Below are 21666 nucleotides of genomic sequence, written 5' to 3' on the forward strand. Positions count from 1 at the left end.
ATCGATAGCACAACCCTTGAGCGCCATTTTATGTGCCATGTTTAGGTATGCACGCGTATTTTGTAGGTATTTCCAGTCCATAGGTGTATAGGTTAATGATAAAATTTGACAAAGTAAAATTATGCCAAATGATAATTTGACCAAATGAATAAAATGCGAAATGTAAATATGCTAAAGATTCGTTTGGGAAATGAAACTACTGCGATAAGTTTTATGGGAAGTGAAATTCGGCGAAAAATATTTTGTCGAAACGGCAGTACACCATAAATATTATACATTTTTATTTTTATTTAAAGCGGCAATTCCTAAGCGCACAACATTAAAAAAGCATACCTGTATAACAAAATATTTAGCAGTCCGAGAAGATAATTAAGTCTAAATACACCTTATTATGATTTGGACTTGGAGACAATCATAAACGCAGAAAACAAAGTTTTTTTTTAATCTCGGTTTTTGTACGTGTCTATTGGACAGTTGACTGGCTGTTTGGTAATTTTCGGTCTTAGATGAATTTAAAAATAAAAAACCTGCACAAAAACAAACACTTCCCGGACATGTCCGGGAAAAAATGTCACTTTAAAAAAATATATTATTGCATCAACGCATATAACGTGGACTTCGCGGTCGATTTTTCCAACATTAATGAGAGCAAGTTAGAGAAAAAATATTTCCCGACCTAGAGCTTTTTCGGCGTGAACTGTGCTTTAGGTAGGACATTATTTATTACATAACATTAATCTTATGAGTTTCATTAACTGTCGCGAGGGCTGCTATTGCTGTGCTGTGTTCCGGTGATTCAGGGGCACCATGCCACTGACGTATACGACGTGTTTCCTCGCTCTTTACTCTCAATTCACCGTGTGTAGTCTGTGTAGGTTACCTGCCTGGAACTGGAAACTGGACTGGAAAATGGTCTATTCGAACAAAACAAATAGAGACTACATTTATCCGTCAAATAAAATTAATTAGCCTACCCAACAAAGACCAAAACTGCTTCTTAGGGGAAAACAGTGTATTTAAGCGATTATGGCATAGTTTTTTTTATTTTATTTCATGTCATGTGTGAGAAAAACACCATTCCCTAAAACTATGCCAAAATTCGGTTATACACGTGTTTTTCCCCCTGATTGCCTTCGTTTGGTACCCTAAATTGGTGGCGAAACAGGGGCTAAATAAGTATGTCTGTAAAGCTCATGTTGTCTGTATTAAAATATGTCATTATTTTCAATTCTCGTGTTCTTAAAGTTAGTATTTATGCTGGATGCCGGCTACATCAAATATTTTGAACATGAAACTACCGTGAGCCAGGAAAAAAAACTACCGTGAGACTCACTCATTTTAAATGATAACACAACGGATAACTCACGTCTGAAATCGCGCTTACCTTTACATGCCCGAATTTCATTTGCCCGAATTTCACTTGGCATACCAATGTTTGCCATAAAATATATAGAACCGTGCTATTCTCAGGATTTTCTTAAATGTCATCCTATAGAATGCAGTAGGTTAGGTTAGGTTAGTTTAATATCAACTCTGAAGAAATTACTATTTCAGAAATAAATTACTTTATGGCAAATGAAAATTCTAGAAAACGATACATTCGGGCATATGAAATTCGGGCAAACGATAGAGAACCCTGAAATCGTGTTTAGCTCGACATGTTACCCTTCTTCTGGGAATAACGCAACTCGGCGGCTGCAGCAACACGCGTACTGCGCGCCACCGCTCTGCTCGCCGACTACTCGACGAAGCTCATCGTCATTTGTTATTATTGTCAAAAGTAGGGTAGCACACAACACTAACAACATCCCTCTGTAAAGGCACTTCTACACTAACAGATGACGCAGCACAAGTATTTAACAAGGTTTTCCAACTCGGGGGGTACTGACCACCCACTATCCTGGTTAAAATTCGGATGACGACTCTAATTTCAATGGCTTTATGCACTTTCCGCGGAATGAACATTTTTTCTCTCGCAAGTACCGACACCTTATCAAATCTGATATAGCGCGTCGAATCCGAGTCCATTGAATGCTCGGCCACAGCAGACTCCCTATCGTCCTGTTTTTTCAGACTTGAGTTATCCGTTGTGTTATCTTTTAAACTGCGTGAAATATAGTGCGTAAAGTAAAATCTTCGTCTAAGACCAAGGCATCAGGCATGCTGTTATTAAAAAAATAGAACTGCACGAAAAGAAAAAGGTTGTAAATAAATTAACTTTTATTTGCAATGTTTTAGTTTAATTTTCTCGCAATCGAGATGAAAACCATAAACCTTATTTTGCCCTCGACTTCAATGTCAATCCTCGCCTGCGGCTCGGGTGGATATAAAGAATCGTGGGTAAAATGACACGTTTTATGCACTTGTTGTCTACTATTTTACTATGATTAAACATAACCTTCTAAAATATAGGAAAAGGACTCTACAATCACCAACGAACAAGAGGAGAAAACAAAATCAAAAAAGAAGAAAGTATCGCTGGAAGGGTTGATTCTGTCGGGAAGGGAAGCATTAGCGGCAGAGGGCTTGGGTGACGTGTCAGGCAGCGAGGAGGAGCTGGAGCAGGGGCCGGAGGAGGAGGATAACAGGGGGTTCCACCAGTACCGCGCCGAAACGGTTCGCGCGGCGCTGGCCGGCGCGCCGGGGCGCATTCCCGACGCGGCGCTCATCCACGCGGCGCGCAAGACGCGACAGCAGGTATGAGAGGTGAGGGACTCGCGCCAGCCCACGCCACCGACAACGTCTAAGCTCTCACAAAACCACCCTAACACTATTATTTGCAAAACGTTTGGAGGTCCAATGAGGCACCATGAAAACCCTTACCTGATAAATATATATAATTCTATTATAGGTTCATTTTATGTAATACAAGTGGAAGTGATAATTAAGCTTTCAGACGTTTTAAGCTCAAGCATTTAACGCTGGGCGTGCGTGTCTTGTGACACCGGTGTACTACGCGCAAATACATTATATATGAGCATTAAGCCGCAATTAAGTGACTGGCGTACCAAACGCGTGGCGTGCGCATTACGCGCTTCTCTTGCCACACGGAGCTAATGAATCCCCGCGACATCCCTTGTTCCGTATATTTTGGGTATGGCGCAGTACACTACTAGTCATACTTGTTATGACCATTTTTTGGCCTGATGCTGCACTTCGTGATGAAAGCAAGCCGCTTTGCATTGTGATTTGACCCGCAGTAGCGGAAGTTTTACCCCTTAGGAACAGAGATGGCGCCACTAATAAACCGATTTCAATGTTTAATATCCAAAATTTAAAGCTCATAACATTCATTATTTACAAAAAAATACTAAAAAAATATTTACTTAAAACTTTTGGCAAAAAACGCCATCTTAAAGTTTTTTTTTCTTACCTGATTGGTAGTTTTTACTTAATTGCTTAAAAAACCGTATGCAACATACAGCAAGGTTTAATGCATATACATATTACTGAGTACATAATAAGTATTTAAAAAAAAATCAGACACGGATACCTATCATATTTCACGAAATATGAAAGTTTAATGGTGCACAAATTTCTTTAAAAAATATTTCAAAAAATTCTACAAGTTAAACTTTTATACCGATTTCAATGTTTAATATCCTAAATTAAAGCTCATAACATTCATTAATTACAAAAAATACTAAAAAAATATTTACTGAAAACTTTTGGCAAAAACCGCCATCTTAAGTTTTTTTTTTGTTTTGTTTTTACTTGATTGCTTAAAATCATTGTATGTTGTATGCAACATGAATGGTTTAATGCATACCTAAATATATTTCTGAGTAAATAACAAGTACAGTAAAAAAAACCGACACCGATACCTTTCATACTTCACGAAATATTTAAGCTTAATTGTGCACGCTTTTCTTACAAATAAATTTCAACGAAATTGTTAAATAAATTATCAAATGAAATAGAACAATTCGTTCATCACAATATATTTTCAAGTGACAAGCAAGCAAACGTGTACAACAAGTAAACAAACGTGTCCAGGTAACGACATGACAGCAATAGTATAAGTATGACAGAAATCTTCAAGTGAAACTAGTGCTCTGATTTTAATGTTTAATGTTAAATGAAAAGAAGAAAGAAATTACCTATTTTATAAAAAAATGAATGTTTTTTCCTGGTGTTACGTAAAAATATAATTACTTAAAAATTAGTAATTATTAAGACAAAAAATAAAAACTATACCGTTTCCGGCATAGTTGGTTCTGAGATGTATTATATATTGCTTAGTAGTTGGCGAATTTATTTAAAAATTAGCTTTTTATCTGATAGGACTACAGCTTATAGATATGTCACATTTGAAATAAAAGACTATGTACATCAATGTTTATCAAATATTTTAATTAAAACTTATAAGTCCTCTTCAGGTTCATCGGTTAATGTAGAACTGAAAAGGAAAAGTCGTTTTGAAGTACTTGTGCTATTCCAATACTACAAGATCCCAAATCTTTTAGGCACGGACTGTGTTGCTGTAAATTACTGTTGAATTATTGTTGTGCCTAGTTGATTACATGATATATCGTCTCAGAACCAACTATGCCGGAAACGGTATAGTTTTTAGTTTTTTGTCTTAATAATAACTAATTTTAAAGTAATTATATTTTTACGTAACACCAGGAAAAAACTTTTAATTCATTTTTTTTAATAAATTAGGTAATTTCTCTCTTCTTTTCATTTAACATTAAACATTAAAATCAGAGCACTAGTTTTACTTGAAGATTTCGTTGAAATTTATTTGTAAGAAAAGCGTGCGCAATTAAACTAAAATATTTCGTGAATTATGAAAGGTATCGGTGTCGGGTTTTTTTATATAATACTAGTTATTTACTCAGAAATATATATAGGTATGCATTAAACCATTCATGTTGCATACAACATAAAATGTTTTTAAGCAATAAAGTAAAAATTACCAATCAGGTAAGAAAACAAAAGTTTTGAGTATTATTTTGTAAACAATGAATGTTATGAGCTTTAATTTGGGATATTAAACATTGAAATAGGTATATAAGTTTAGCTTGTAGAATTTTTTGAAATATTTTTTAAAGAAATTTGTGCTTACATTTAAACTTTCATATTTCGTGAAATATGATAGGTATCGGTGTAGGTTTTTTTTGAATACTTGGTATGTACTCAGTAATATGTATATGCATTAAACCATTCATGTTGCATACAGTTTTTTTAAACAATCAAGTAAAAACTACCAATCGGGTAAGAAAAAAAAACTTAAGATAAATTTTTGCCAAAAGTTTACAGTAAATATTTTTTTATAAGTAACGTATATAATAGGCTCTCATTTGAGATACTAAACATTGAAATCGTTCTATTACTTTAGCTTGTAGAATTTTTTGAAATATTTTTTAAAGAAGTGGCGTCATCTCTGTTCCTAAGGGGTGAAACTTCCGCTGCTGCGGGTCAAATCACTCAGTTTAGCCTGTACTATCACTGTGCAAAGCGGCTTGCTTTCATCACAAAGTGCAGCATTTTGTCTCTAACAAGTATGACTATACTTGTAGGGCCAATTTTACCCATTGTACCTATGCTATGCATGCACGGCCGATTTTTTACCCGACTGCATAAAGGAGGGTTATGTGTTTGGAGCATACATAATTTATGTAAACACTACATTTTATTTTCGAACGATTATTGATTAGTAACTGAATAAAAATGTTGTGAAGTAATTTTAATGTTATGTTGGTAAAACTGTATTTATTCGAAATAGAAGTTAGGAATCCTAAATTTAAAAAGTTTACTGTCAAAGGAAGGTCATTGAACTGTATTATTATGAATTTCAAAGCATTTAAAAGCACCCATAAGTGTGCTTTTATGAGCTATAGAGTCATAGAATTTTTCCTGGACTTATTATGTATATCATTGTAATCGTGTTCGTGGACCTTTAATTGTCAAATAAAAGTACAGGAGTAGAAAAATACAAATTATGAGTAGGTATAGTTACAAATGAAGTAGAATTACTGACTTAGCAAAACACACGAATATCTTTTAAAATAACATTAAGTATTAAAAAATAAATGCAATCAACTATCTTAACATGAAAAAAAATGTGGTCGTCTGAGGTTTTCAGTTATTTAATTAACACCTTGTATACATATGTTATAAAACTTTTAACATACTATTTTCACAGGAAATAAAAAAGAAATAGATCACAAATCCTTCAGAAATTTTAACGAAAAACTGAAAATCAAAAATCAGTCCAGCAGTCTGGAACTCTGTTAAGTAACAAACTTCAACAATTTGAGACCCATTTACTAAGAATTTTTGAGCTGAGAGGAGGCCTGTGCCTTGAAGCCATGAAGATGATGATATTTAGTTTTTATTAGGCTTTTTTATTGTTTAGTATATGTTATCGGCCCTGCAATTCAATGTTATAATTTTCAATGGTTAGGTAATTTGTGGAAATTTCCGCTGACTTTTTAAAAGAGTTGAAGTAAACCTACCGATTACACGGCTTTAAATGACAGACATGCTTGAGTTTATTTCGAGAATATATAATTATATCACTGTCACTTGATGGAGTGTAGATAAAGAGCGAAACAGTGCCGCGTTATATAGCGGCCGAGATACTATATACACAACAGTGTCAATTACTTATATTTTGGTATTTAACTAAATGTAAACAAAACAACGTCAATTGGTGTCTTAAATATTGAAATTCCCCCATTAAACTATATAAAAATTTACATTTACAATTACAATTTTATTATAACAATGATAGATAAGTAAAATGTTCGAAATCCTTGAATGTACCAAATCTAGCAGCTGCAAGTTTGTTTACATTTAGTTAATTACTTCGGTATAGGAAACCGAGCCAATTTTTTGCCGATGTCAATCTCCGCTGAATTATGGCTGCTATTATGACGGCACCGCTAGGCAACCCGGGCTTTTGGTCGTCAGATTGGTATGATGCTGCTTGTCGGTGCCCCTTGTCGGTGCAGGATTGTGGGTTGCAGGCGGGCACTAATGAGCGGGTGTTACAGGCGCGCGAGCTGGGGGACTTCGTGTCGCTGGCGGAGGGCGCCGGGCCGCGCGCGCGCGACGACGACTCTCCCGACGAGGACGAGGGCCGCATACACGTGCGCGGTCTCGACCTGCCCACTGACAAACCCAAACGTATGCATCAACCACTTGTTCCTCTTTGATTAAGTGCTCTTGGAAAGCAGTTTGCTTTATATGTACACTAGCCGTTACCCGCGACTCCGTCCGCGTAATATTCGTTTATCGCTGTCCCGCGGGTAGTATGCAAGTTTTCGGGATTAAAACTATCAATATACCGAATTCCATCTAAATCGATTCAGCGGTGTAGACGTGATTGAGTAACAAACATCCAAACACCTTCACACAATTCACGTTTATAATAAGTAGGGTTGCTGACAATTTAGTTTAAGATTGACTACTTGGATCGATATATTTCCGTTTGACAGAGGACTAAAAGACAAAGGTCGCATCGCACGCAGGCCACGTCTTCCCAGTTTAGGTGTGTTTTATACCTTAGGCTGCTATTTACTTTTACACTACCTACTAAAAATCACCCCCACTTTACGTCTATGGGAGGAACCCTAAAACATTTTTTTTTATTTTACCACTGTCGCCGTGACTGATATGTATATTCATGCCAAATTACAGCTTTCTAGTAATTACGGTCTGTGAGCTTAGCCGCGGACTGACAGGTAGACATACAGACAGACAGACAGACAGACATGACGAAACTATAACGGTCTATAGTTGACTACGGAACCCTAAAAACGGTCTTTATCTATCTGTCTTTTTATATTTAATAAAATATAAGTTATTTTTGGTTGATATGGTCTTATTTGGTGCACATAGGTCGTATTCAGTGTATTTTTTCGGCAACTTAAAAATATGTATAGATTTAGATAGAGTCACTAGAGTTGAATTGAATGATTACGAGTACACACACAGCTACATGTCGTGTAATAACAGCAGGATTTTGACATTTACTCATTCATTCATTTCATTTCCTTTTGTGCATCAATTCTTTTTTAGGTGTGTGTGCAATCCGTTCGCTTCAACTCTCGTGGCAGTATCTATTCTATAATGTTAGTTACGGAACACTCAATGCGTGAGTCTGACTCTCACTTTTGGCACCTTTTTATACATTTTTGTGAATCTTTTAATGATTGTTTGTACTTGAATTGCGAACGCAGGCGGGACGGCGGCGGCGTCGGCGTCGCCGGCCTCCGAGCCGGACAGCGAGGGCGAGCAGTGGGCCGCGCAGCAGCTACAGAAGGCGCGCTTAGCCGGTGACGCAGGCGAGTACTGTCTTATTTGCGTCACGAGTACATTCACTATTTCACCGCACGACTGACTTACACTTGTCCCAGTAAGCATCTAGTATCGAACCAACTGAATTGGGATGCACCAAAAAAATAACCTATACTTTTTATTTTATTTTTGGAAAGAATAGGATATTTTAAGATACTATTTTCATTGATTTTGAATTTGGATGAGTATTTAATTTTTTATATTTTTTTTACGAAATACGCTGGATGACGCCACAGTGAGACAGCCACGTTCCATTCCCTAGAATAATTCAGGTCGTACATAAACATAATCTGTGGCATTACAACTTGACAATAACTCAAACACGGTTTAGGGTCCTAAATGAACCATGACAAATAATTTTATTTATTTCTCTTCTTTTAGCTTCGATTATTCCTATGTTTGTGTAATGGTGTGATAGTAAATAGATAATTTTTATTAAAATCTGATATTTAAATTATTTTGTATTTACTTGTAACGACATAATTTAATAATTTAATTTGTAAAAATACATTGGAAATACTCGTATACATTTCGGACTTTACGATAAATGACAACTGTTTAAAGCCGGGTGCGCATTATGTCATAAGTTCTATCTTTGTCACTCTTTGCTATTATAAGCAGGACAGCAACATTTCAAACTGTCAATTTGCTTAAGAGTGTAGACCTGCTTTATAACTGCCTTTGTGACGGGACACTGCAGGGGTCAAATAAGGGTCATTACTTAAATTTAGTTTATTTAATTCAGTTTATCACATTTTTGGAATCTGATTTCTTGAATCTGGCTTCACAAAGCCTATTTCTCCAAATGGTTTTCGATTTATTTATATGTTGTCAAAAATTGGGACATCCCAATTGTGATCCAGTGTAAGAAACCTTCTCGCATAATGACGGCATTTTGCCAGACTAGCAATATCACTATGACGCATAGTGTTAGAATGTTATGCTTGGTTAAAGACGTACTTATATAGACTAATACTAGCTGTTGCCCGCGACTCCGTTCGCGTAGAATTCTTTTATCGCTATCTTGCAGGAACTTTGCAATTTTCCGCCATAAAAACTATACTATGTCCTTCCCCGGGACTCAAACTATCTGTATACCGAATGTAATATAAATCGCCTCAGTGATTTAGACGTGAAAAGGTAACAAACAAACAGGCTTACAAACTTTCGCGCTTATAATATTAGTGGAATAATGATCTTATCAAATTTTCTCTAGTGTTTTTTGTAAAATATATAGATTACGGAGTAATAGTGTTGAATATGGTTGTTGTTGCAGACGCGGGCGCGCTGGAGCTGAACCCGTTGTTGGCGCCGCCGCCGCCGCCGCCGCCCCCCGCGCACCTGCGGCCGCTGGCCGCGCCCGCCACGCCCGCCGCGCTCTTCGACGCGCTCGCCGACAGGTAACCGGCTTACCGTCCTGATTATACCTTGATTTCTGAGGCACATCATAAATACCGCCTCCATTGTTTGTAAGAAATTGTGCATCAAGGGGCGTAAGAAGGGGTTTACTAACGAGAGTATGAGAAGCCCGACGCCGGAGGCGGAGGGCTTTTATTGACTCGAGTTTGTAATCCCCTTACGGCCCGTAATACACACAATGATTTTCATCATATTGCGAGGAAAACAATGCAAATTTTTTCATTATTTTGTGTTCAAACACTTCTTAGGTCGGCAAAGGAACGGCGCTAAGAAAATAACTGAATGAAATAATGGCTCCCCGCCAATATAGGGGCTACTACAAAATTCAAAAATCGAAGTTCGTATCGTACCGTCCCTCTCAGTATCGTATTAAATAATTAGCGTCAAGAAAACGATATGTAGTAGCCCTGCTGATTGTCGCTTTCGTACACTTTTTTCGAGTCGTCTACCATAGATAATGCTAAGAAGTGTGTTTAGTTTATAATTAAAATGGTGTTACGGCCAGATTTTTCCAATATATTTACTAAAATTATTGCAAAACAATTTGATATAAATTTTAAATAAAAAAATAACGAAGTTTCATGAAGCGTGGCAAATTTTTATGGGGTTATAGCTAAGCTTTAAAGTTGTAAATAAAACGTTGGGTGACTTGAAACCTCTTTAGTTCGAAATGACGTACCTACAAACTTTTTAAAACTAAAGTCATAATTCCCTTGGGGAGAAAAACTATACGTAAATCCATAGTTCCCGCGGGAACAATTGAGGCCATTGTCCTTTAGTTTACAGGCATGGAATAACGTCATCGACGAGCAAGTGTGATGAAAAATGAATAAATCTGTCGCATAATACACCACGAACTTATCAGTGATAAGTTCCGTTTTCCTGAATATGTTAACTGTTCAGGATATATGTAAGGGCTATAATGTAGAACCAGGACTATAACGTATGTATAAGTTAGGTTAGTTCAGTTTTATAACAATCCTGGACCCTATATCACAAGAATTACAAGTGTTACAGTAGCTTTTGTGGTATGGGGGGCTAAAGTAAATATGTACTTGCAGACCGTTCTTCATATGAAATAGTTGGGAGATGAATCATTTGGGAAAAATATTTTCGGCGTAAAATAATGGATCTTAAATTAAAATATTTTTTTCTCCCTTCGAAAAATGATGAATTCTATTTCAGCTAGGTAAAACTATATTGATTTATTTAGAGCATGAGAAGTGAGCAATTGTTTGTGTGGTTTAGATTGAATGAGTTGGAAGCGGACCGCGAGTGTACGATCGCGCGCAAGGAGGAGTGCCGGTCGCGTCTGGCGGAGGCGGCGCGCGTGCGCGAGGCGCGCGCGGCGCGGCGCGGCGCGCTGGACGCCGCCTACCGGCGCGCGCAGGCCGCGCGCGGCTTCCTCACAGACCTCATCGAGTGCCTCGACGAAAAGGTACCGCTCACACTCGCTCACTCCACTCCTCACTTCTCTTACGGGCCAATAATAGTTATTTGTGTCACAAGGGAGTAAAATGGTGTATTTACGGCGAGGGCGTACATTGAATCCAGAATGTAGCGAAGGATTTTGCAATAGATTAGCGTAGCGAGGGATTCTAAAGTAGAATCCTGTGCGTAATGAGCAAGGAGCGGAATTTTCATAGCAATTATCAAATGTTAAGAGGGATTGACCATTGTGTTTTATCGACTGTCGATGTTTAATTGTCAGTTAGCACGATATGTTTTAGGTAATTAAATTAGACCTGTAATGAACTGTTAATTTGACCTGCAGTGTGACACTATAGGTTACCAAAAAAAAAAAATGTGTGTTTGTTACAATTTAAACAAAACCGAAACGAAAATGTTAAACAGTGTAACTGACGATAGACTAACTTTCATTCAAAATAACAGAATCGAAATCTATATATCTGTACTAATTTATTATATTTTCTTCATCTTGTCTGTACTAACAAAGAATTGTCATTATTTTCTCTACATTGTCACCATTTAAACTAAGAGAAGTAAGAGAATAATTTAAAATTAAGAGAAGGATCCATTATCCATTTGTTAATCGTTTTTCTTTTACGATTAACTATTTTGATTCACACGGGAACCTAATAAAATAATACTTATGAAAACTCAAACGACATCAAAGGTCAAATGTGAAGTGACGTAATTTATTTTAATAAAGAGATGCTAGTGGCTTATCAAAGAGGGTTAATGTTACTGAATAATGTTAAAAGTCAGTAACATGCGAAAAATCCATAACTGGAATAGTCGATAAAACACAATGGTCAATCCCTCGTGACATTTGATTTTTGCTATGAGAATTCCGCTCCTTGGTAATGAGGGATTCACGTGTTAACGCCCAAGATGAAAATAATTTTGCTCCCGAGTGGCTCATACAACTTTTCACACCGAGCATTAGTGTTGATGATTCTAGGTTAGAATCCTGAGAGCAACAAGGAATTCAAATACACGAGATGCAAAAAAACTTTGGTCTCGTGTGAAACATACAATTTTTCACTTCAGCAGCGAGAACATAATTTAAATGTAACATGAGAACAAAACCACATACCTACCTGTTTACAAAACAAACACATTTTTTTAAAATAGAATCCGATTATTAAGAAACAAATATGATAATAACATTTAAAACCATAAAAAAGTGTCCAGTAGATACAATACAAATCTCATACTTACTCATAACATGCATTTTAAGAACTACTTGTACTAATGTCACACTTTTTTTTTAATACTGCAAAAAGCCTCATCTTGGGGTCATTAAAAAGGTTGAACAATAAACGTATAATTTATTATAAATATGTAATATAAAATATTAAACCTTTAAATATGAATTTTATAAAGATTTACAAATTAAATTATATGTTACATAAACATAAATATAATTGTTAAAAATTGATTCAATTTAACAAATATTTATTCCAGCTGTAGAGGCAGTATACGGAATTATTAAAAAAAAAACACGAGAAACCGATTTCTTGCAACGAGGTTGCATACTTTATTAAAAGATGGCAAAAATTTACATTTTGGAAATATTTCGTTGTCATGTAATTTATTAGGTATCTATATATTTTTAACACCAAAAATTCAATTTTAGATTCGCTTTTTTCGTGTTGAAGTGAAATTATGACAGATCAAAGTAAAGTTCAAATCCTCTTTGGTTAAAATATTTGGAATTCAGTGAGTAGACCCAACACTGTACTCAGCATTTTAAAAAATAATTAAAAAGTTACTTTGTCTCACGGAGTGAGCAAAATGCGATTTTGCTCACTGATTTCTCATAGCAAAACCTGCCTGTTTGAGGTGCTGAGGTGAAAAAGTTATTTTTCTGAAGGAGAGATGAGACAAATCTTTTTAACAAAAATGAATCTTTAGCAATAATTTGATTGCTTAGTAGGGACATATCTTGTCTGGGTGAGCGGTTAGTTCTGAAAGGGTCTCTCGATGAAAGCGAAATATAGATGTCGCTAGTGCTGCTGCTTAAGTAGCGTAGTAGAAAAAACCAACCTGAGATATTTGTGTGCATAGGATAAATTCGTGTCTGTACTCCTGTCCAGTGGCAGTGTAGGGCTATGCTGAGAACCTGGGTTCAATTCCCAGCACTGGTCTCTTTTCTGGTTTTTCTGTGCATCCATGTCTCAGTTTGTATTTTCGACTTAATATTTAAGTTATTAAACTAATGTAAGTATACCCACTAAGTAGTTTTGAGTCGGCGCCAAATAATCAATGAAAAAAGACCACTAAGACAAGAAAAAAACATTAACAAACGAAGATCAAATAAATTAACAAAGATCATTAACAAACAACAACAAAAGAACAAAGATCATTTAGAAACTAAAGAAATAATCAATCAATTAAAGAAATAACCAATTTAAATTAACAGTGCAGTGCAGTGTGAAATCTTCCGCGATAAACATTAATGAACCAAAAAATGCGCTCTACGCACGACCACTCGCAACGACTTGCGCCCTCACGTGTGTGCCCGTTCGGAGTTCGGGTTGCTGACTCGCTGACATTAACTTCGTGAGCGCTCGGCATATTCCGGCGAAGGGGCGTGTCGCCCCATTCTATCGCCGCGCATCACACTAATAATGTAATTAATTTATTTGCTTGTTTGGCGCCGACTCATAATTACTTAGGTACACTTATATTAGTTTAAGAACTTAGTTATTCAGGTTACATAAAAAAGGGGTAACTTTTTTGTAAAACAGTTTTTATTTTATAATTTTTGGTGGCTTTAATCTTCTAATTGCTGCATGATTCATTTTTTAATTACTTTTAAAATAGCTGCCTACCTTACTTTAGCTATTTACTGTTATGTAAATCCTATTGTAACTATTATTCGTTGTATAATTTAAATATTAAAAAAACAGGCTTTATATAAAGAAAAATTATCAGTTATCAAAATTGGACTATCTGTAAATAGTAGATAGATAACCAAGGGTGGAAAATGACCCATTTCACCTGAGATATTTCTGGCGCTCGAACGAAGTGAGAGCGCCAATAGTTCGAGGGGAAATGGGAAATTTCACCCGAGTTAGACACACTAATTTTCATTTCGACTGTGAGGAAAGTAAAATAGTACTAAAAAATGAGAATATCATTAAATTTAATTTCAGTATTCAGTAAATTGAATTTACATATATCCAACCTCCAAGGGTACCTTTTCGACCTGGCCTCTTGCCTCGGCCGAGTATAAAAAAAAACGAGTTGGTCACGACCAAAAAGTTTATATACCTACAAAACTGGAGGTTGAACGCCGAGCGAAGAAGTTTGACCTTTATTACTTATATATTCCATCTCTTTCTTTCACATTTCCCGAATGACAACCAACTCTTTCTTAACCTAACTAAAGAAAGAGATGGAATATGTTCGTGACGTAATGAAGATCAAATTTCTTGTTTTAAACGGATGTTCAGCGTTCAACCGCCAGTGTCGTTTAAAAGCTCCTTGGTCACGACGTACATCTAGATGGCCATGCCGAAACGTGAAAAAAAAGTGTCATTGTCGTAACTCAATTATCTTCCGACTCCGTAGCTAATCGAAAAATTAAAAAAAAAAATACTTTTCACCCTAGAGATGAAAACGCAATTTTCCACCCGGCTATCTACCCATGAAAATTACAACTTTCCGAACAGGAGAGATGAAAAAGTTATTGCGTGGTCATACATTAAATAAGTTAGTGAACAACCATCACCTCCTGTTTTCCTACCCTTAGGGTTAGATTTTCCAAATTTATAAGAGATAAAGTTCGAGGTATATCCTTTTCAATAAAAATAGTAAATTGATAACCAAGGGTGGGAAGTGACCCATTTCACCCGAGATATTTCTTGTTCGAGGGGAAATGGGTAATTTCACCCGAGTTAGACACTACTTTTCATTTCGACTGTGAGGAAAGTAAAATGCTACAAAAGAAATGAGAATAATAACAAATTGAATTTACTTATATCCGACCTCCAACGGTACCTTTTGGACCTGGCCACTTGCCACGGCCGACTATAAAAAAAAATCGAGTTGGTCACGACCAAGGAGCTTATATAAAAAACTGGAGGTTGAACGCCGAAGTTTGACCTTTATTACTTATTTATATATTCCATCTCTTTCTTTCACATTTCACGAATGATTTCCATCTCTTTCTTAACCTAACTAAAGGAAGAGATGGAATATGTTCGTGACGTAATAAAGATCAAATTTTTTGTTTCAAACGGATGTTCGACGTTCAACCTCCAGCGTTGTATATAAGCTCCTTGGTCACGACGTGCATCTAGATGGCCATGCCGAAACGTAAAAAAAAGTGTCATTGACGTAACTCAATTATCTTCGACACCGTGGCTAATCGAAAAATAAAAATAAAAACTCCACCCTAGAGATGAAAAAGCAATTTTCCACCTTTTCTACTCATGAAAATTAAACTTTCCGAACAGGAGATGAAAAAGAATTATCAAAATCGGACTACTCTGTAAAAAGTTATGCGTGGTCATACATAAAAATAGTAAATTGTGTCTTAAGGGCGGTAAATAAGGAATTACGAACGAGAGTCTATTAGAAGCCCGAAGTCGAAGACTGAGGGCTTTAATGAGTCGATGTTCGTAATTCTAGTACCGCCCGTGCGACATACAATGTTTTTCATCACATTTGCGAGTATAATTTTATTAGAATTGAAGGTGCATGGGAGGAAATGTTTGGGGATAATTGTTCTGTGTTAATAATGAGTTGTGTCTCGTTGCGTGTCAGCTGCCGCAGCTGGAGGCGCTGGAGGCGCGCGCGCTGGCGCTGCAGCGGCGCCGCGCCGCCTTCCTGTGTGAGCGGCGCCGCGCCGACGTGCAGGACCAGGCGCTGGACGCGCTCGCTGCAGGTACTGCGCCCCGCACACTGTCTGTCTGTCAGCTGGAGGCGCGCGCGCTGGCGCTGCAGCGGCGCCGCGCCGCCTTCCTGTCCTAGACACCACTGTCCGTCTGTTTCTCTGTCACCAGGCTGCATGTCGAGAACCATGATAGCTATACAGTTGTTTTTTTTTGACAGATGATTTATTTCTGTTGCCGCTATTAACAAGAAATACTAAAAACAGAATAAAATTTATATAAAACGAATTCCTAGCTTTAGCTAAAATGCAATAGTACATTGTGTCTTAAGGGCGGTAAATAAGGAATTACGAACGAGAGTATATTAGAAGCCCGAAGTCGAAGACTGAGGGCTTTAATGAGTCGATGTTCGTAATTCTACTACCGCCCGTGCGACATACAATGTTTTTCATCACATTTGCGAGTAAAATTACGTATTTGTAAAAGAAAAACTAATATTTTTCAAAAATTGCCTATACCGCTGACTGCGCTCTTGGCAGCGCCAGCTCAGCCTGTGCATGGCGTGCGTGTGCAGCGCGCGCACGGAGCAGCAGCACATCATGCAGTAACAAACTCATTAACCGACCTTGGGCTTCATGGCATGAAAATTAGTACGGGCAATGATTCATTTACCGACCATGGGTTTCATGACAAGCACATTAAGGTCGAGGGTTTTATTTAGGAAGTTGCAAGCAAGGTAGCTGCATGTTACGACACTGTTTACGAGCAAGTGTGATGAAAAATTATTGTGTAAGACGATTTGTTTAAAAAAAACCTGTTTAACAAATGTTTTTTTTTTGCTTTTGTCTAATGTTGTATAGATAATGATACGGATCCCTTAATGCGCGAGTCCGACTCGCACTTGGGCGGTTTTTTCCTTGTGTATTATTTTGTGTATCGAATATGTACTTGTAAATAAAGGTTTCTTTCTGTCTCTCTCTCTCTCTAACATCAATTGCTTGTATCGTCTGTGGATTAGGTCGTGGGGCCGCTGGCAAGGGTGGGGAGTCCGAGGAGAAGGTGCGTCGCACAGCGGAGCGCGAGGGGCGGCGGCGCGCGCGGCGGCTGCGGCGCGAGGCGGCGGCGGCGGCTGCAGGCGCGCCCCCGCCGCGCTCGCACCGCGACGGCGACTCCAGCGACGACGAGTTGCCGCCCAGCGAGGAACACCACTACCGGCAGGAAAAGGGTTAGCATCTAGTCAACTATCCATTTATCCCCAAACATGTTGGATGTGGTCGTGGTTTATGAAGTGCGTGCGTGCGCAGAGGCGATCCGGTCGCTGGCGGCGGCGCTGTGGGCGGACGCGCTGCCGGCGTGGCGCAGCGCGCGCGGCGTGTGCGCGCGGCTGGCGCGCTGGCGGCGGCGCGACCCCGCGCTCTACGCCGACGCCTACGTGCCCGACTGCCTGCCCAAGCTGCTCGCGCCCTACGTCCGCCACCAGGTACATACGATACTGACCAGCTTGGCTCCTGACTACCAAACAAAATGCGAATTAAACTATACTTAAAACTGGAATTCAAGACCTAAAAATCTACGACAATGGTGCCACTGAAATAAAATGTGTGTAAAATAGTACATTCCGTTTTTTTAAAACACACGATAGAATATTCTTTTTATTAGTAATTTCGATTATATAATTTAAAGAAGTAATTTTGTTTACTTACTTTTACATAAATACTAGACGCCTGAATAAAAGCTTAATTATTTCGCAATTTTTGGTTAAAAAACTGGTATTGTGCTTGTATTTCTTCAGGTATTCATAACATTTGGTGCAATAATTTACAATTAAGATAAAATCAAACTAATATTTGATTTAATTTTTTACATACATTTAGCTAATCAACAAAACTGCAGAGTAATAGTGTGTAGCGTACTTTATGGCTAAATATGGTGGTTAAAACTGTTAAAAATATATTTTATTTAACCTTTTCAAATTCCTTTCCTGTGATTTAATATGAGGCCTATTACTAAGACTCAGTTGTCCGTCTGTCATTAGGTTGTACTGTATCTCATAACATAAACCATGGCAGTTGAAATTTTCACAGATAATGTATTCTGTTGCGGCCATAACAACAAATACGAAAAAACGGAATAAAATAAATATTCAGGACTACACTGTGGTAGAACAACGCAACCTTATCCTGTTTATGTTCCTTAGAATATAATTGTTTCAATGTTAGTTGAGAGTTCAAAATAAGTTAGTAATTTTTTTTTCATAAAATCCTTATTTAATAGCAATACAAGGAATCATATTAAAAAAGGTTATTATTATTCCCCTCAATGGCGGCCTTAAGGCTTAGGCCAATGTCAGTTAAATTAAAGATAAATATATTCTTCTTCTTCACGTTGTACGGTGATTGTAGTTTTTGCAACTTGATAGCAAAATTCCAGTAACCACGCGGAGACAACTTGCGCATTAAAAAATGACAGACACGAGATCAATATAGAATTTTGTGATCACTGTTAAAAAAGGTTGGCGAAACCTGAAAAGTTTATTTGGCAGGTACAGAAAAGACATTGAGAGATTTAACAGTGACATATCTGTCGTAGATTTTTTTGGTCTTGAATTCCAGTTTTTAGTATAAAGGGTCAGGTCCGCAATAAGCGCTAGGCTAGTGTACTATGGGTTTATATTGAAGTGAATGACGCAATTGATACGAAATGTATGAGAACAGAGCGTGTCAATTTATGAATACGAAATCGGCCCATTTTTATATTTTTGACAAGTATTGTTCATTATGTATGCAAACTCTCCGTTTGTGCGCATCAATGGAAAGCTACATACAAGCATGATCCGATATACCGTTTTTGAGTTATTGCCGAACTGCGCTTCTCAACAAAAGGACGTAAGTGCCGTGAAGATACGCTCTTTTTCTGGTTATAAGATTTGAACTGTAGTAAGTGTTTTAATCTTTGTGCTGGAAATAACGCACTTTATCAACATGATCCGATATACCGTTTTTGAGTTATTGCCGAACTGCGCTTCTCAACAAAAGGACGTAAGTGCCGTGAAGATACGCTCTTTTTCTGGTTATAGATTTGAACTGTAGTAAGTGTTTTAATTGTGCTATAACGCACATAATATTACTTGATTTTTTTCGTAATGGCTACGGAACCCTATCTTGGGCGTGTCCGACACGCTCTTGGCCGGTTTTTACTTCTGTTAAACGTAACCTCCTTGTGGCAAAATGCGAGATTAATCGTTTTGACATGATATGTTGTTCTTTAGTAGTGAGTGATTGCTAACGATGTTGATAAGAACCGAAAAGGATTTTATATTCAAACCCATTCGGGCCTAAACAATTCGTTCCATTTTGCTCTAGCTAGGAAATTTCTTTTCATTTTGTTTGCTGTTGTTTTATCTTTTTGTTTTTGTTTGTATTGTAGATCAAACAATAATATCTTTAAATATTATTTCAGCTTATACTATGGAATCCACTTGCTGATGAAGATAACGAAGACTACGAGAGGATGGATTGGTACAGGTAAGCGATCTTACTAACATTCTGATTTCACTCAATGGTTATTTTATCTTTGCAAAATTCAACCCATGAACAATTGTTCCCAGTTGCCTGATGATGTACGGCGTACGCAACGAGAAATTGTCTTCTGATTCGGAGTCTAGCGACGAGGCGGAGGCTGAGGCGGAGGGCGGGGCGGGGGTCGTCAGCGAGGAGGGCGTGCGCGCCGACCCCGACCTCATGCTCGTGCCGACCGTCGTCAGCGGCGTCGTGCTGCCCAAGCTCACAGGTAACACTTCTGCCCTTTCCGTTTATCAATACAGCCTAATCGCAAGTAATACCTTACAAAATGAGTGAATCAAATAAGTAATAAAATAATAGTACATTTCAATCCTAATGCGGAAAGATATTTCCGCACGTGTATCGCACGACGTTTTTTAATACAGTTGCGAAAAGAAATGTTGAAAAGAATAAAAATGCAGTTAATTTTGAGTAATTCTTAATGTCAATATCATTTTTGTCTTCATCATAGCTTTTAGCATTGATTACTTCGATCACAAGGCAAAAGCCCGATATCTCTTAGAGAGTTCAGGAAAAAAGGCCATAATAACGTTTTATGAGAACGACTTCGCTTTATGTGCCGTTTTCCAGTTCACAAAAAGTTCACAAACAGCGATTATTTTTATTTTTAAAGTTTTTCCGGTAAAGCACTATTACTCACAATTGCGGCCTTCGCACATAATATGTTAAATCTATTTCAAACTCCGAGCCACTCATTTTACACGAACATTTTTGAAAACTTTAAATTTTACTGAAACAAAGTCAGTTCGAACTTCAGCAGTGAAAATTTTTGTCAAATGAAAGGCGTTTTTTTTTAGGGTTCCGGAGCCAAAATGGCAAAAATGGAACCCTTATAGTTTCGTCAAGTCCGTCTGTCTGTCTGTCTGTCTGTCCGTCCGTATGTCACAGGCATTTTTCTCGAAAACTACGAGATGTATATCAATGAAATTTGGAGTACAGATATCTTGTCAAAGCCGCTATTTAGTTTTGTAGTTAAATTAAAAGTAAATATTCGCAGCACGGATTGCTGAGGACCTGGGTTCGATTCCTAGCGCTGGTCTCTTTTTCTGGTTTTTCTGTGCATCCATGTCTCAGTTTGTATTTTCGACATGGTTTCACGGGAAACCCGTAAAAGTAACAAATTTGGAGTTGAAATAAAAAATACAAAAAGACTCCAAAAAAAACCAATCAAAACATTATTTATTTATTTTAAGAACACATACAATCATACACTTATGAGTATACAAGTAACTGAACCAAAAACAACATAAAGACCTACGAAGATACGTGGCGGCACCGTGGATATAGTTAAACAAGCGTTCAGATGTAGCGTGTATGTCGTCGCGGACAGTAGGTGTTTGACCGTTGCGATGTGTGCGCAGAGCTGGTGGAGGCGGCGTGGGACCCGCTGTGCGTGCGCGCGTGCGTGCGGCTGCGGCAACTGCTGGTGCGCGCGTGCGCGCTGCCCGCGGGCGCGCCGGCTGCCGCGCGCCTCGCAGCCGCCGCGCGCGCTCGTCTCGCCCTCGCGCTGCAGGCCGACGTCTTCCTGCCGCCGCTGCCGCACTCACAGTCAGTACACAACTATTTAATTTAAAAGGATAAGCTAAAGAATCTACGTCCATTCTGCCTTGTTTTCAGTTTTTTATAAAGTTTATCTTTTATATAATTGTATATTTCTACTTAATCGTGTGTTTGTATTTTTGTTACTTTTTCACGCTAAAGCGGTTGGGCGGATTCAGAAGAAATTTTGTATGCAGATAGCTGGACGTCTGGAATAATAGACTACTTTTTATTTCGATGTTCGTCTATGATCTCAACTGCTTTCAACTCTAATTTCAATTCTAATACAGGATCTAAAGGTTCTCGCGTGCGTAGCCGCGGATAAAGTCCGGTCCACTTAACGCCCGCAACGCAATACCCTCGACCAGGACTACTGAAATAGCCGTTCCACTAATTTTAAAAGGCCGTGGGCGTTGTAGGTGGATGTGGGCGGAACGCACATCCTAAACGCTGTACGTGCGCAATATAGTGGTATGTTGAAAAGGCGCAGTTGTGAGAGTTATGAGTAA

The 21666-nt window shown here is 37.9% G+C and overlaps 1 protein-coding gene across 2 annotated transcripts in view; it reads left to right on the top strand.

Moving 5' to 3' along the window:
- Nucleotides 1–21666, top strand: part of LOC141431262 (PAX3- and PAX7-binding protein 1) — a 41630-nt gene that overhangs the window by 12442 nt on the left and 7522 nt on the right. Inside the window, exons 3-13 of one of the 2 annotated variants that reach the window (XR_012451709.1) lie at nucleotides 2413–2697; nucleotides 7005–7137; nucleotides 8193–8297; nucleotides 9587–9710; nucleotides 10978–11167; nucleotides 15970–16090; nucleotides 17056–17262; nucleotides 17342–17517; nucleotides 19497–19561; nucleotides 19645–19826; nucleotides 20980–21628. Coding sequence is in view for 1 of the 2 variants with exons in the window: in XM_074092373.1 (XP_073948474.1) it covers nucleotides 2413–2697; nucleotides 7005–7137; nucleotides 8193–8297; nucleotides 9587–9710; nucleotides 10978–11167; nucleotides 15970–16090; nucleotides 17056–17262; nucleotides 17342–17517; nucleotides 19497–19561; nucleotides 19645–19826; nucleotides 20980–21166 (1775 nt within the window). In the remaining variant the exon portion in view is untranslated. The remainder of the gene's footprint in view (nucleotides 1–2412; nucleotides 2698–7004; nucleotides 7138–8192; nucleotides 8298–9586; nucleotides 9711–10977; nucleotides 11168–15969; nucleotides 16091–17055; nucleotides 17263–17341; nucleotides 17518–19496; nucleotides 19562–19644; nucleotides 19827–20979; nucleotides 21629–21666) is intronic. The other variant, XM_074092373.1, reaches the window with a different exon arrangement.

Source organism: Choristoneura fumiferana, chromosome Z (assembly GCF_025370935.1).
Source record: "Choristoneura fumiferana chromosome Z, NRCan_CFum_1, whole genome shotgun sequence".
In the NCBI taxonomy this organism is placed as follows: Eukaryota; Metazoa; Arthropoda; class Insecta; order Lepidoptera; family Tortricidae; genus Choristoneura; species Choristoneura fumiferana.